The sequence below is a fragment of the Etheostoma cragini genome, chromosome 14 (assembly GCF_013103735.1).
Source record: "Etheostoma cragini isolate CJK2018 chromosome 14, CSU_Ecrag_1.0, whole genome shotgun sequence".
NCBI lineage: Eukaryota > Metazoa > Chordata > Actinopteri > Perciformes > Percidae > Etheostoma > Etheostoma cragini.
In genome coordinates this window covers 10,469,946-10,484,090 of record NC_048420.1, presented here as the reverse complement: position 1 = coordinate 10,484,090, position 14,145 = coordinate 10,469,946, and the positions used below count along the sequence as shown (strand labels likewise).

Here is a 14,145-nt window from a genome sequence, read left to right as displayed (position 1 = left end):
GTCAAAAAGTGTATAAAGAGTAAAAGATAGCCAGGTGTTCACATACAGAGAAATGCCTTCTGTCTTCTTCTATAAATAAGTAAGCATTTAATTCTGGACTTTTCAACAGGGACCATTACATCACTGTTACATCAAGACAATGGAAGACAACTATTTCACAGAGCTCTACATGGTGACGATCCTCCTATCTTCTCCTTTGAAAATGCCAGACTGCTCTCTGTCAGGTAAGCAACAAAGGAGGTAATTTAGCAGCAGTTCCAGCATACCGCTTGATGGCCATAGCCAGACCTACACGTCTCCGAGAAGAAACCACCATTAATCTCCACTTCTGTCATGCACATTGTTCTGCAAACCCCTCCCACCACCACCAACAACACTTGTACCATAGCACCCAGCAGGAGCAACTCAGACTCATTTATCAAACACACACCATGCCCTGGATGCTTCACTCTCCCTTCCTGCTTTACCCCAATGCAAATGTAACAATTTGGATGTGCAACAGCGGCCGCTGTCTCACCCAGAGTGGAACAGATAAATGTTAAACCCTAGTGTGGAGAGCTTTCTCCATATGTATGTGTGCTCTTATATGTAGAGGCACAGACACTTGAAATATATGAACGTACACATGGCCACAAGAACACACAAATTGCACGCACGCACGCACACACACATTCAAATACAAAACTAATGTTCTTTTGGTTCAGCACGTAGCTCAAATTTTTGTCGTTGTTGTTGTTAGCAGGCAGCCTATCTGGTCACAGTAAAGGCTGAATGGAAACAGCTCACCACAGCTGGCATATTTCAACACATCTTCATTTTGTCTGTGAAGATGAAAGGAGAGAAATGGACATATTTTTATTACCTGAGAGAGAAGTTCACAGCGATGGTGTTTTTAGTACTGAAATCTGGGGCGAGGGACAAGTGAAGAGGCTCTTTTCACTAGGATAAAGTGCTCATTTGACTGGAAGAGTGAATGTGTGTGTGTATGTGTGTGCCCACACAGCATTTTTGTGTGTGTGAAAAGAGTGGACAGGGATGAACAGTTGCTGTATTTGGGTCAGAGCCATCATTAAACATTTGAAAAGAGTAGATTAGACAGACACAGCAATATAGGGAATATGAAGCACAATTAAATGTATTTTAAGTATAATGACAAACGCTCATACATCATCAGTTCAGATACCACCTCTTTTAACCCATTTCTCCCTTTGCCATTTGTGTTGCAATTGTCCCCATTTTTTCTACCATCTCTTTTTTGTCCTCCTCTCCCTCCCTTTGAGTCAGACCAAACTTTAATCAAAATTCACAAATGGTTGAAAAAAGAAAGCGAGGGTGCAAAGGAGGAAAGCAGATGGGCCTAAGTTAGCTAATGTCAGAATGTGGGAAGCGGTGAATAAAAGATGAGTTTGCTAGCAGTTGGATAAAACGATGCATAAACAGCAAGGATGGGATTGTGTCTACAACATTAAATATGGATGGGTCTTCGAGACCTTATAGGCTAAATAACAGCATTCCCACAGGTGTGCTGGAGGCGCTTCTAAATACACAAAAATATTATCCTCGGTGCAAACACAAGCCTGCAAGTCCCTTAAAACACACAATAAATAATCTAAGTGGGGGATTTTGCACACACATATCAACATCTCTAAAAGCATTCACACACATGCATGATAAATAAGAGAAAGCATTGCAACATCTCCTTAAAGTATATCTCACCTGCATCCCTGCTGATGTATCAAATTCAGACAGATCCCGTGTTCCCCACTCCACTTCCTACACACAGACACACACACACACTGTGAGAGCAGCTGAACCTATGACAGATGTGTCAATGTGATCCACAGCACGCATACTTACTTTTCACCCAACGCCCACATCACCAGTGGGACATGACGATTGCAGTGCTTTCACCTCAGATGAACCGTAGTAGCAGTTAACAAAAGACAGAGCCACACACACACACACACATGCACAAAAAAAATACACACTACAAATATAAACAGGGTGGACAAGCAACAGTCTTGCATGACAGAGATCTGGTATTATTACCTTTGTGTGTTTTGGTGGATATGTACGGGTTGGTGCATGCACCATGAAGAATTATGAGTTTGAGAACAATTCAGCAACAGCTGCTGGATGGATTTGTGTAAAATTCTGCACACACCTCACCCTCTCAAGATGAATTGCAATAACTTTGGTGATCCCTAAACCTTTCCAATACCTTCATCATCAGGTGAAATCCAGTTTATCTAATACTCGGGCATATGACCAAAATGAACAAACACTTTAATAAATGACATTCCCATCGGCTTCGCTGTACTTAGTGTTGACTGCTAATTATCAAATGCTAGTATGCTAACATGTTAACCTTTGGTGAACATGGTTAAGAACATACCTGCTAAACATTGTCACTGTAAGCATGTTAGCATGCTGATGTTAGCGTTTAGGTCAAAGCACCACAGTACAAGAACACAGAGTTGCTGACACGGCTGTAGACTAAAGTTTAGATTTAGCATGGGATGATTTCTACCTGGTTTAGCTATAATCCAAGAACATTATGTATTCACCGATTAATGTATCTGGATGTCAGCAGGATATTGCAACAATATACAGACACAGATTTTATTTTGTGAATCACATCTGCAGCAGCAAAACATTGTTATTCGATTCTTCCGTATGACTTTCAGTCAAAAAAACAAAAAAAAACATTCAAATATCAAAATGTTTAACTTTAAGCTTCAAACTGTTTCTACCATTTATAAAATATTTCTAAAATATTAAGCTTTTTGCTTATTACATTGAAATTTACATCTTCAGGATTCTTTCAATTCAAAATTCTACTCCCTACAGATGTTATTCAAACTTTAAACTATTTGCAAAACCTTCAGCTATTAGAAAATTATACAGCTTTTTGAAATCTTTTACAGTATTTGTGTTATCACTGTTTAGTGCTTGACGTTCCACTTCCAGGATTGGTCCGTGCTGGATGAAATTACACTACACTATGATTCTTTAACAACTTTAACTGTGTGCCAGTTCAGATAGCTCAGGGTGATAAGAGTTTGATTGGAAGACAGAGGGTTACCTGTTCATATTTCACATCTTTTACTAAGTTTTGAATTCCAACATACAAGGTGAAAGAGACAAATATGCCAAAAAACATACACTCTTCTATCAGGTGAGGTAACTTAAGGTAATAAGACAATAAATGGAAGACAGAACATTGAGTGTCCAAAGCCTACATACATTTAAATCCTATGTTTCAGTGAGTTTTGAATACAGTAAGCAAAAGAGACAAATATGCCAAAAGTCTAATTTTTGTGTGAGATAAGATAGCTTAGAGTGATGAGAGAAAGATTGGAAGACAGAAGGTTCAGTCTTTGAATCTTATTTGTTTCATCAAGTTTTCAGGTCCAATATAGTACGTGAAAGTGACAAATATGCAAAGACAAACTATATTATGACCTTTTTTATCACTTTTTTCAACATACTATACTATGACTTTTTTAAATCAAATTTGTAGACATACTTTACCATGACTTTTTTCAACATGTTATACAATGACAAATGTATCACTTTTTATGACATACTACTATGACATACAGTACACACTAGAATTTTTTTACTACGGCTCTTTTCACTTTTTCTGAAATGCTGTACTACGACTTTGGAACGTTTTTCAACATACTATGACTTTTCATCACTTTTTTGACATATTATAAGATATGTACATATATATATATATATATATATATATGTATATATAAAAAAACAATTGAACAATTTAAGGATTTATTTAAGGATTCAAACTTAATTCAAGCCCAAACATTTTAATGTAGTAGGAGATTTATACAATTTATGAATTATTTTTGTACTTTTTGAGATTGAGATTTTCTAATTTGACCCACCCATTTCCCATGTTACCAACGCATTCATCACTCTTACAGTTACTTCATCCAAAGTAAAGCTGGCAATTCAGTTTGGCATCAGCTTGAGAAAAAACTTGAATACAATATTGGTATTATTCAGCTTTTGTGTGACATTTTTTTGTTCTTCATAATTCCCTAAAACTTCCCCTTTTACACATTTTAACCAGCAATTCAGTGTGGCAACCGCTATTAAAAAAAGAACTTTTCAGTCTACTTTTATTTGATACATTATTGGCATTATTCAACATTTCAGTGGCATTCATACTAATTAAAACCATTCCCAGTATGCTCTCTACTTCACTTACTTCTTATGCTATTATGCCAGCAATCGAGGTAAGCTTTAGCAATTTAGCTTTTCAGCATTTACAAGCATTTTTGCAGCAAATGCATTTTCTTGTTACATTCACTGGACAAGTATGCTTTCAGTTATCTCATCAAGAGTGTATCAGTAGACATTCTATCCTTACATAGCCATCAATCAATGTTTTGTTCATATGACTTTTAAGTAATATTCGGTTTATTTTTTTTGGAAAAGAGAAAAAGGTGGAATTTCTTGCTTTGACAATCTCTAATATCTAGCTTTAATGAATGTTGGTGTGAACACTGGACAAAAACAAAAAGCCAGGACATAACAGTCATATTTGTCATTTATTAGCATATCAGGTTTTTTTGTATCTAATAATATCAAAATGTTAAGGGAAAGATTTTTTTTGATTACAGTACATTCCATTTGCAGAGAAGCAGAGTAAAACCTACATGAATTCAAAAGAGAACAGTAGATCTGTCGGGACGAGAGTTTGGACCTTTTTCCTGGTTTAGGATTGCATCGGCTGGTACCAGCAAACTGCCACAACTTCATATACGGTAGCATCAGTAACTGCCATCTCACACTCTTGCATTCTTTGAGGTAAAAAAATACATCTTTAGTATTGATACATTTGATACATTCATAGAAATATAAAAGCGTCTTTATTTCCTTATTGTGCTTTTATGTGGGAATATTGCCTTTGCTCTGAACCGCTAATAAAATAGATCGCAGAGATGGTAACCAAGGGTGACGATCAGGGGAATGTCCTCCATCGTGGATCATGAACCAATTTAGTTTTGGCAATTTGCTCCCGGCCACTTCCCGAGGGGCGACTACTTTGTGCCTAAATGACCCAGTTGTTTAAACTGAGCCAACATCCAATAAATATGCATCAGTAAATGCCAGGTTCAGCTATTAAACGATTGAACCGTGTTTCCTTTAAATACATAGATAAATGGCAAGCTGGATTTCCACAGGGTCACATGCAGCATGTTAATGTGTCTACAGGCACTACTCAAAGGCTTAGAAAGGCATGCAGAGAGAGAGAGAGAGAGAGATAGAAAGAGCAAGAGAGAGAGAGAAAGAGAGAGTAGGTGTGTGAAGAGAAACACTGGAAACGAGAAGCAGAGAGGGAGAAAGAGTCCCTGCTCTCAGTGTGACAGGATACAGCATGGGCTGTGCTGCCCGAGGCATAAAATATCCCCCCACCTCCATAACCGACTTCCTCCACCCTCCATTCCCCTTTCCCTGAGGGCCAGCGGTAAAGAGCACGATACGTGTCATTGCTCTCCTCACACTATTCTGTGCTCCCAGTCCAACCAGCCCCAACCAGACACGCACTGGTACACGCAATCCAAAGCACCGTGCGTGGGTTTAGTGCACAACAAAAGAAGGGTTACAAGGAAAGGAAATGGCAAAGATAGGAGGTTGGGGGAAGGAAGTTAACAGCCCCCACTCCTCCCCTCCTTGTCTCCAAAGACCAACTTCACCACTTACAAAGCTTTCTTTTCCTCCAACCAGCCTAGCCGACCTGAAACCATCACTAGCCAGGAGCAAAGGGAGAACTGAAGTAATGCTCTCCTTCTCCATATCCCTTTTCCTCCATTACGGCACAAGCCCACATTAGGGTTTGGTGGGGGCGGCGGCGGGGGGGGGGTTGGAGCCATCATCCAGCTGCACAACTGATCCAAACCATCCTCTCTGACAACACTACATTTCTATAAGGTAAAGCTAACACACCTAAACCTTCTGTACTTGTTTTCATGCAACAAGATTTTTAAATACGTGCCTTTAAAACAAAAGGAATCTGAGTTGCATCACTGCAAACATCCTCCAATGATATGGGGAACCCCAGTTAATCAGTTTGATCTTCAGTTTAGGAACATATCCACAAAAAATATCCTGGATTAAGTCCTGCAGAGTCCAGGAAAGTTCCCATGGAGGGCTGCTACAAACCCTTAGTTGGGTTGTGGTAGGTGCCTCCATGTCTAGGTTGGGGAGAACACCCAGAGCTCTGATGAGGGCCCTCATCTCCCCCATCTCGCGGAGTTGGACTGTGTACCCTTGACCTGATGGAGACCAAAACCCCTTCTTTGTAGTAGGAAATCTCTGGTGAGCTGAGTGGTGAGGGCTGTCGTTGAAGGGCAGATGTATTGTGAGTTGTAGGCGGAGATGAGCTGGGGATAGCAGGATAGCGCAGCTGGAGGTCCTGGGATCTATGTGTGAGGGAGTCTGTTTGGCATATGGCACCATGTTGCTGAGGTATGGTGAAGGGAGAAGAAGGCAATGAAATGGGCGTGTCCGTCCAGATGGAGGCAGTCTGAGAGGAAGCTGGTGAAGGGTACGACATAGGAGGGGTAGGATGGGGCAGGTATGTGATGTGTGCTGGGGAGCAGTGCGTGGAACAGACCACCGTAGGTTGTGGTGCTGACATGAGGGTCTCCATGAGTTGGGCCATTCTCTTCATGCCTTGTCCAAGGTCGGCCACTTCCCTCCCGAGGTTGCTCACCTGCAGACACAAACCATCTTTAATTTTAAAGAGGAAAATAAAGGCCTCATCCATATGTAGGGTTTAGCATAACAATCCAATTCTAGGCACTCAAGTGGATGGTCAGAAATAAAAAGCATTTAAAGCTATAACCTAAGGATTTTATTCTAATCAAGTAGATGTAAAAAGAAGACTAGTTTTTATTTGCTGTGGCAGAGTCTGCCATTCTTGCACTGGATTCAGTTTGTAATTCAATATAATTTCATCTCACAGATAAAAGCCTCACTGTTTACTGCTCTCTTTACACCATGTAATTGCTGTTTTTAGTTACTGCTAATGCAAACTGAATATTTTCTACTGCCACTTCTTAATATTAAAGGAATGAATTGGGAAAATGTAAGGTGGCTTTTATTGTGAAGGCACATGAAAACAACAGCCATTTTCTATAACATTTTGAAAGTCAATTAGTTTTAATTTTTGCAAGGTTTGCAATTATTTTTGACTGATTCTTTACGAGAAAAAATAAGCATGTTTCTGCATTGCTGTAACTGTGGTAAGAGTGTCTAAAAGCAGGGAATAAATGACTAAATATGGGCTAGTACATTTAAAAAACACACAGTATCAGGACACTTGCCTTCTTTTATAACATTTACTATCTTTTACCACTTATTGTCTGCAAACCAATGGTCGCTATAATGGAATCACTGCCAGTTACAGTACAGTAGTAGACTTCTCTTGTCTTCTAGCTGAATTTCTAGGAAACACTTATTACTAAGAACAACAACTCCAATGTATACGCTACATTATCCTGAATTCGGTATTTCCAGGGCTCCTGCCTGCCGTTTAGCAGGCAACATCCCTCTGCTAGGCTTGTTCATTACACTGATGGTGGGGGGTAGTGATTAGTTGCTCTCTAAACATGGCCCAGCCTTAGAGGGCACGGACATGAAGCCCTGCCAACATGCCATCTGCTTCTACCAGTCATAGCACTCATGACCATTCATCATTTCAATCATGCACATCAGTTCCACTAGATGCACATCTGCCCTCTGCAGGGCACACAACTCCAGGTAGGAACTATGGCGACAGTGGCTGTGTGAATACATCAAGAGGTGATCAAGCATATTGGGATCACAACAGACTAAATAAGGCCAGGAGCTCCATCTTCTTCTCTCAGTTACATGGACACACACTGTTAGGCGTAAATATGCAAATTCAAAAATGTGTTACAAATTCATTGTCTTGCCAGTTAATAGCCGAGAATATATTTAGTTTTATTTGCGATTACATAATATCTAATACTAAGGTTCTTTAACTTGGATTAACCATACTGAGTCTGTCTAGAGACAATAGCTAAAACAGGGGGAAATATTCTCTTACATTTCTCATAATTCTCCAATCTCTCTCCTTCTCTGGAGAGGCTGATTAAAGCCTGGGTCTAAACTCTGGCTCTGATAAAAATAGAAAAGCTGAGAGTGACAGGACAGTCCAATCTGACACGCTGTCAACATGATTCCAGTTCTCCTACCTCAGAGACAACCATCTGTAGAGATCAAACAAAGCAGCAGCCATGAATGACCAGAACTCACTCCAGCATCAGGTGTTAAGTCTACCACAAATAAGCAGTAGAATCATTGGATCGTACGATGCTTATTCTAACCTAACCATGGGAGTTATAAAGTAAAATGTTTCTGAGTAGATAGTAATCCACTATATTAAGCAACCTGGTTTAGCACAGAGCAGCATTTTCTTTAACAATGGAGGGTTGTGATGACAGTAGCTCTAGAAATTGAGATGTACCTGAGACTACCGATGATGAGGAAATAGGTTTGTGCCTTTTGTGTATCCTTCCCAAGCAGAATTGGAGCATGGGAATGACAAACCTAGCTTAGACAACAAAAGCTCTAAATGTGACAGTCAAGATACTGTCCAAAAAGTGGGTCCCAAGAGAATGTAGGATTAATGAGGGAACCTCATTTAGTTACCTCCACCTTCCTACTATAAAAACAAAAGTAGTTTCCTCGCTACGTTTTTTTTAGACTCGGAAAGCTAGAAAATCTTACTTCCAAAAGATAATGGATGTTCTTAAAGTCTTTGTTTTTCCAGGTATAGTGACTGTTACAGAAGTACAGATAATGTATTACCTGACTCTTACACTTCATATCAGCTCTATGGAGAGTTTTAGCATCATTGTTTTGGTTTTGTGCCACGCAATCTTACGGTTTTAGTTTTGTGCTCATCAACCTTGTGTACAGCCAACCAGCAGGCTGTGTTTGCAAGAAAGCTACTGTACACTACCTAGTTAGCACTAAACAAAAGTAAAGTAACTAGCTGATTTCTAAATGCTAGAGGAGTGATTAACTCACTAAAGAGGCAGAATGTTTTCCTCAGTCTGTGGAAAACAGAGTTAACACAAAGAGGGAATATTGGAGTTTGTCAGGTTTGATGCGTTCATAATTTGATGCTTGTTTCTTGTTCCTACAATTACTAAAGTAGGTCACTACTGCTGTGCATACGTGTGTGTACCCATGTCTCATTCTCAAGTCTATTTTGGGTGTACTGTAGATGTGTTTCTAGCCTCTTTTTGTAATCATAAGTGCAATTACTGAGACTGTTCAGGCAAAGTTCTCATTCTTTCAGCTTTTCTTTTGATTTATATGACACGGTACAGAGGTTACCATGTTAGACCCCTTTTTCATCAATACTAACACCTCATACATCTCCCAGTAGAATAAACCATCCAGAATAAACAGTAAAGTAAACAGTAAAGATGAGAGGTCACAGAGCGAGGCCGAATTTATTACTGTGTTGACACATTTTGTAGTTCATTAAAATGCTGCGCTTTTTGTGTGGTTTAGGTCAGAATGAGCAAAGACATTAACCTTGTTAGTTAGTTGTTTGGCTGGCCATGTTTAAAATTGCAGTTTGTGCTTTTTTTATTCACAGGTACAGATACAGGTCTCAAAAGACCCCTGCTACATTCAATTAGTTAAATTCAATATATTTCAAGTACAATATCAAGATAAGACATGGTCTCAAAACACTGTACAACAGGGAATTCAGTTAAAGATAACTTCCCCTTAGCCCTACCCCTCGATCAAAAGGAGTATTGGGATAGTACTCTCACGTGACTGCGCAAAACTAAGGAAAAAAAAGGTAAGACAGAAAAATAAGATTCAGTCTAACCATTAGCAACAAATTTCATTTAATATCGGTGCATAACACTACTTGCTTTGGAGACATTGATACATGCTTTATATACAGTATACTGCCCTGTATCACCCTGTATGGAGGAAACCCATGCAGTGAAGAACCCAACGAGAAGAAGTTTCTTAAATCATGCATTCATGTTTTAGTCATTCATTATCCTACTGGTACTGTATTATTGTAATAATTTGTAATTAATTCCTGTTTATGCACATGTACATTGAAATGGGGTGGAAGGAAGGGATACCGGCAACAGGTATCAGACTGGTCTGGAACTTTTGAATAGCTGTAGTTTATTTGTTTGTACTCTTGTGTGTCTTTTTACACATTTGTGTGCCTTTTTTATGTGTGTGACATGTAAGTTATGGTTCTAAAAGTTGATAATGGCTCTGTAATATATATTTATATGTTTTTGCCTGTTTTGTTTACTTTATTGGGCAATAAAGACAGCTTTTAGTTAACAAAGAAAGTGTTTCTGAACATCACTGACAGTCAAAACCGAGATATCTGAAACAAATGTACAAAACACCATGCAGTGCGTATAAAAATAAATATTGCAAACAGACCTAAGTACTACACAAATAAGAACATCTGCCTCTGCACCACCACCAACCAAGTCAACAAAGAAATAAATATATAAATGCATTTGACACTTTTGTAAAAACTCACACAATCGACATTTGCAAACGGCATCTTGGAAGTTTGTGATCAATACTGTATTTCATAGGTTTTTACCCCCAGCCCTTAACACTCAGTTTCAAGGGAAAAGAGATAAGGGTAAGACAAATGGGTAGGGGAAGGAGAAGGGGTAAGATAGAGAAATGGGATTCAGACATGGACAGTTAAAGAGAAAACCGAGCCAAGTCCCGAGTGTAGGCTACTTGAAACCATAGACCGATAATATTAATGAATATACAGTTCATGCTTGAAACCGAGGGGTACCCCGAATACATTGCGCAACTGGCAACAATGGCGTCCGTAAATGTAAGTATTTTCGTCTTAAATAATTGATTGAAAAATTAAGACAGTCTTGTTTTGTGCTCTACACAGTCCTGTACGTATACATTTTTACCCATATTCTTAATAGAAACGTTTAAAAAAATCCCTAGCTTGCTATGCTAACGCTAATCGCTAATGTTAACGTTAGCTGCATTGCTGATTTGCACAACAGTCCCGCTTTTCTCTGACTTGAATGGACTCCATGCATGTCTACGGTTTAAAAATACATACATAAAAGTGAAATAATTGGTACAAGGGTAAAAACGAGAGATAAATGAAGTCATAATAATGGTCAATAATGTTTGTGAAAAAGAAATGTTTTGAGTTTTGATTTAAAAGTGGTGATAGAGTTGGCTTCTCGGCTTCTTTGACATATTGGCTAATGTTAGCAGGTTGTTCCAGAGTTATGGTACATGACTTCCACTGAAAGAATAGTAGGCCTACTGTTGGTAGCCTACTGCAGTTTTATTTTCGAAAGAAAAATAACATTGCAGTGCCAACCCAAAAATGGGGCCCCTGCATGCATGAATAATTTTGCATATTTTTTTATGTAGTTGAGTGTTGGAACAGAACATTTGCTGATTTTCTGTGCACTGGATGAGAAACTGCATGACTAAACCCACATTACTGAATTACAGTAATAAAGCAATATTTTGGTAATTAATATACAATATGAAACTATCCTGCATCTACCAAATTACACACAGCGTACTTATTTCTAATTTTATGTTTGTGTTTGTGAGAAACGCAGACAGGGTTTGAACCAACAACCCCCCTTTTCATCTCCTGTGTTGATCAAAGTGGATGGATCCAAGTGAGGATTACCAACCTACAAGAGCATGCTGAGAGACTTCCTGTCAAACACGGTAACGCACAGAGACACAGAAAGGACAACGGAGCCAATGTGTATCACTGTGAAGCTGCTTCTGTCTTTCACATTTTGTCTTCATCGCTCTCTAATTTGTTTTGTTTTTTTCTCATGCAACTATTTGCCTGTTCCTCTTTACCCCTTCATTTTCCTCTCTTCCATGTCCTTTTTCTGTCTCTTATCATCCCATGATACCGACTAAGGCTTAGCGGGAGGAAGCACACACCTCCTCTCACCGGCCAAAAGTCTAATGTCAATTTAGCCACCCGCCAATCAAAACCATAGGATACAGCTTGAAAGGCTGTGTGTGTTTGAACAGATTATTTTAAGCTGGACAATGAAACACTAAAGTCTATAAAACATATGATAATATGCAATGAGACTGACAAGGCACTGTAGTTAGTCTGGTGTAAAAAAAACAGTTATAAAATAACCTTTGTAGGTCAGGATTTCCTGATCTTCAGCAGACTACAGTGCAAGGTTCATGAAAACATATAAACGTTTCTACAATGTCACATTCAATTATATAAAAAAAAGAAAAAAAAAACAGTTTTTGCTCCATTAATTTCCTCAGTCCTTTCACCCATCTTATGCCTGACATGCTGCTATAGCCATATGGCTAGTACTTACCTGTGCCCACAAATACATCTCTCTGGTTCTCTCTCTCTCACACGTGCATGCACGCAGACTCAGAATCCTACCTGCTGGTTGAGGTGTTGCAGTTGTCCTCTGGTCTCCTCTGCTTTAGCTGCTAACTCTGCTGTGCTGTTCTGCAGCATATCTGTGACACAAATGTGCAAGTTACAAATCACTTCCATTCCCGATACAAACTGCAAATTTACATCCAGCAGTTATTGCATTAAGGCAGCTGATAAATACTGTAGGCATTGCCAGGAAGTACAAATTCACATTAATCACCCTCATCATACAATAGTACTGAGGGATTTGGAGGTGAACATTTTTCACTTCCCAGGATGTGGGAAGTTGAAGGGGATTGTAAATAGTATAAGGTCATATTTAAGAGGTAAATTGCAGAGTAGGATGGGTGGACCTGTGGCAGATGCTGGGGCACTGGTTGGTTTATTGACAGGACAACTTTGGCTGGTAGAGAAGGGGAAAGCCAGGGACCCCTCCGTCCCCTCACTGTCTTCAGTACCGTCCACTATCCTGAAGAGAGACAGAAGTCAGTGTTTGTGTGTGTCTGTGTGTGTGTGTGTGTGTTTGGTGGGTTGGTGGATGTGGGGGGGGGGAGATTGTTACTGATGATATAATAATTGTTGGAAAGATTTAGAAAACAACGCTAATAATATCAATGAATAGTAGGTTTATTGTTGTATTGTAAGTGTTGCGCTTTCATAGTCTTAAAAGTTCAACATTTTTGGAAATGCATGTGTATTTGCTTTCTTGCCAATAGTTAGACGAGAAGACCACTCTCAAGTTTGTACGGTAAATAGGAAGCTACAGCCAGCAGCCGTTTAGCTTAGCTTAGCATAAAGACTGGAAAGTGAGGGAAAAAGATAGTCTAACTCTGTCAAAATTTAAAAAAGGTCAATGTCAATGGACCAAAAAAATAGTTGGGAAGTATTTAATAACCGATTAATTGTTTCATGCGATAATGCTGTTGTCAGCTTCTCAAATTTTGAGATTTCTTTTTTCTGTTTTATATCATATTAAACTGAAAATCTTTGGGATTTGGACTGACAAAACAAGACATTCAAAGACATCAGCTAGAACTTTGAGAAACTGGGATGGAAATTATTTTTTAATTATTTTAGCAATATTTGAAAGACCAGACTATTAAATAATTAAGCGTGAAAATAATCTGCAGATTAATCCAAAAAATAAATATCTTTAGTTTTAGCCTTAATTGGAAGGTAATACAAATGTTGACTGTGACTTTACTTTAGTCAAGTGCCTAGCTGTAGTTTGTACCACCTTTACTGTGCTAAAAAATGACACATATCGACCACAGAGTCACTGAAACACAGGCAGACAGACAAATCAATGGCGATCAAACTCACCTGGGGATGAGGTTGGACGGGTCTAAAGTAGTGAGAGTAATTTTGTGGATCTTCCTCTGAGACCTCATGGAGCTCTGTCCTGTGGTCTTTTGGCTAGGGCGGCTCAGCGGAGACTTCCCACCAGTCCCAAGGTTCACCGTCTGGTTCCGCTCCTGTGGAAGAGAAACAGACATGGCCTCGTCTTTTTCCTCTTCCTCCTCATCTTCTTCATCTTCCTCCTGTTCGACCTTTGCCTCTATGATGGGCGGATAGCCCTGAACCACTCGTCCGTTCTTTTTCACCCCGGACTAGAAATAAAATGAAAACAAAAAACGTAAAAAGAATCC

The 14,145-nt window shown here is 39.2% G+C and overlaps 1 protein-coding gene across 1 annotated transcript in view; it reads right to left on the bottom strand.

Moving 5' to 3' along the window:
• Positions 1 to 4,620: 4,620 nt before the first annotated feature.
• Positions 4,621 to 14,145, bottom strand: part of kcnh8 (potassium voltage-gated channel, subfamily H (eag-related), member 8) — a 48,996-nt gene continuing 39,471 nt past the window's right edge. Inside the window, exons 13-16 of the mRNA XM_034892709.1 lie at positions 13,820 to 14,106; positions 12,850 to 12,965; positions 12,500 to 12,579; positions 4,621 to 6,745 (exon numbers count right to left, since the gene is read on the bottom strand). Of these exons, the coding sequence (XP_034748600.1) occupies positions 6,185 to 6,745; positions 12,500 to 12,579; positions 12,850 to 12,965; positions 13,820 to 14,106 (1,044 nt within the window). The 3' untranslated portion in view covers positions 4,621 to 6,184. The remainder of the gene's footprint in view (positions 6,746 to 12,499; positions 12,580 to 12,849; positions 12,966 to 13,819; positions 14,107 to 14,145) is intronic.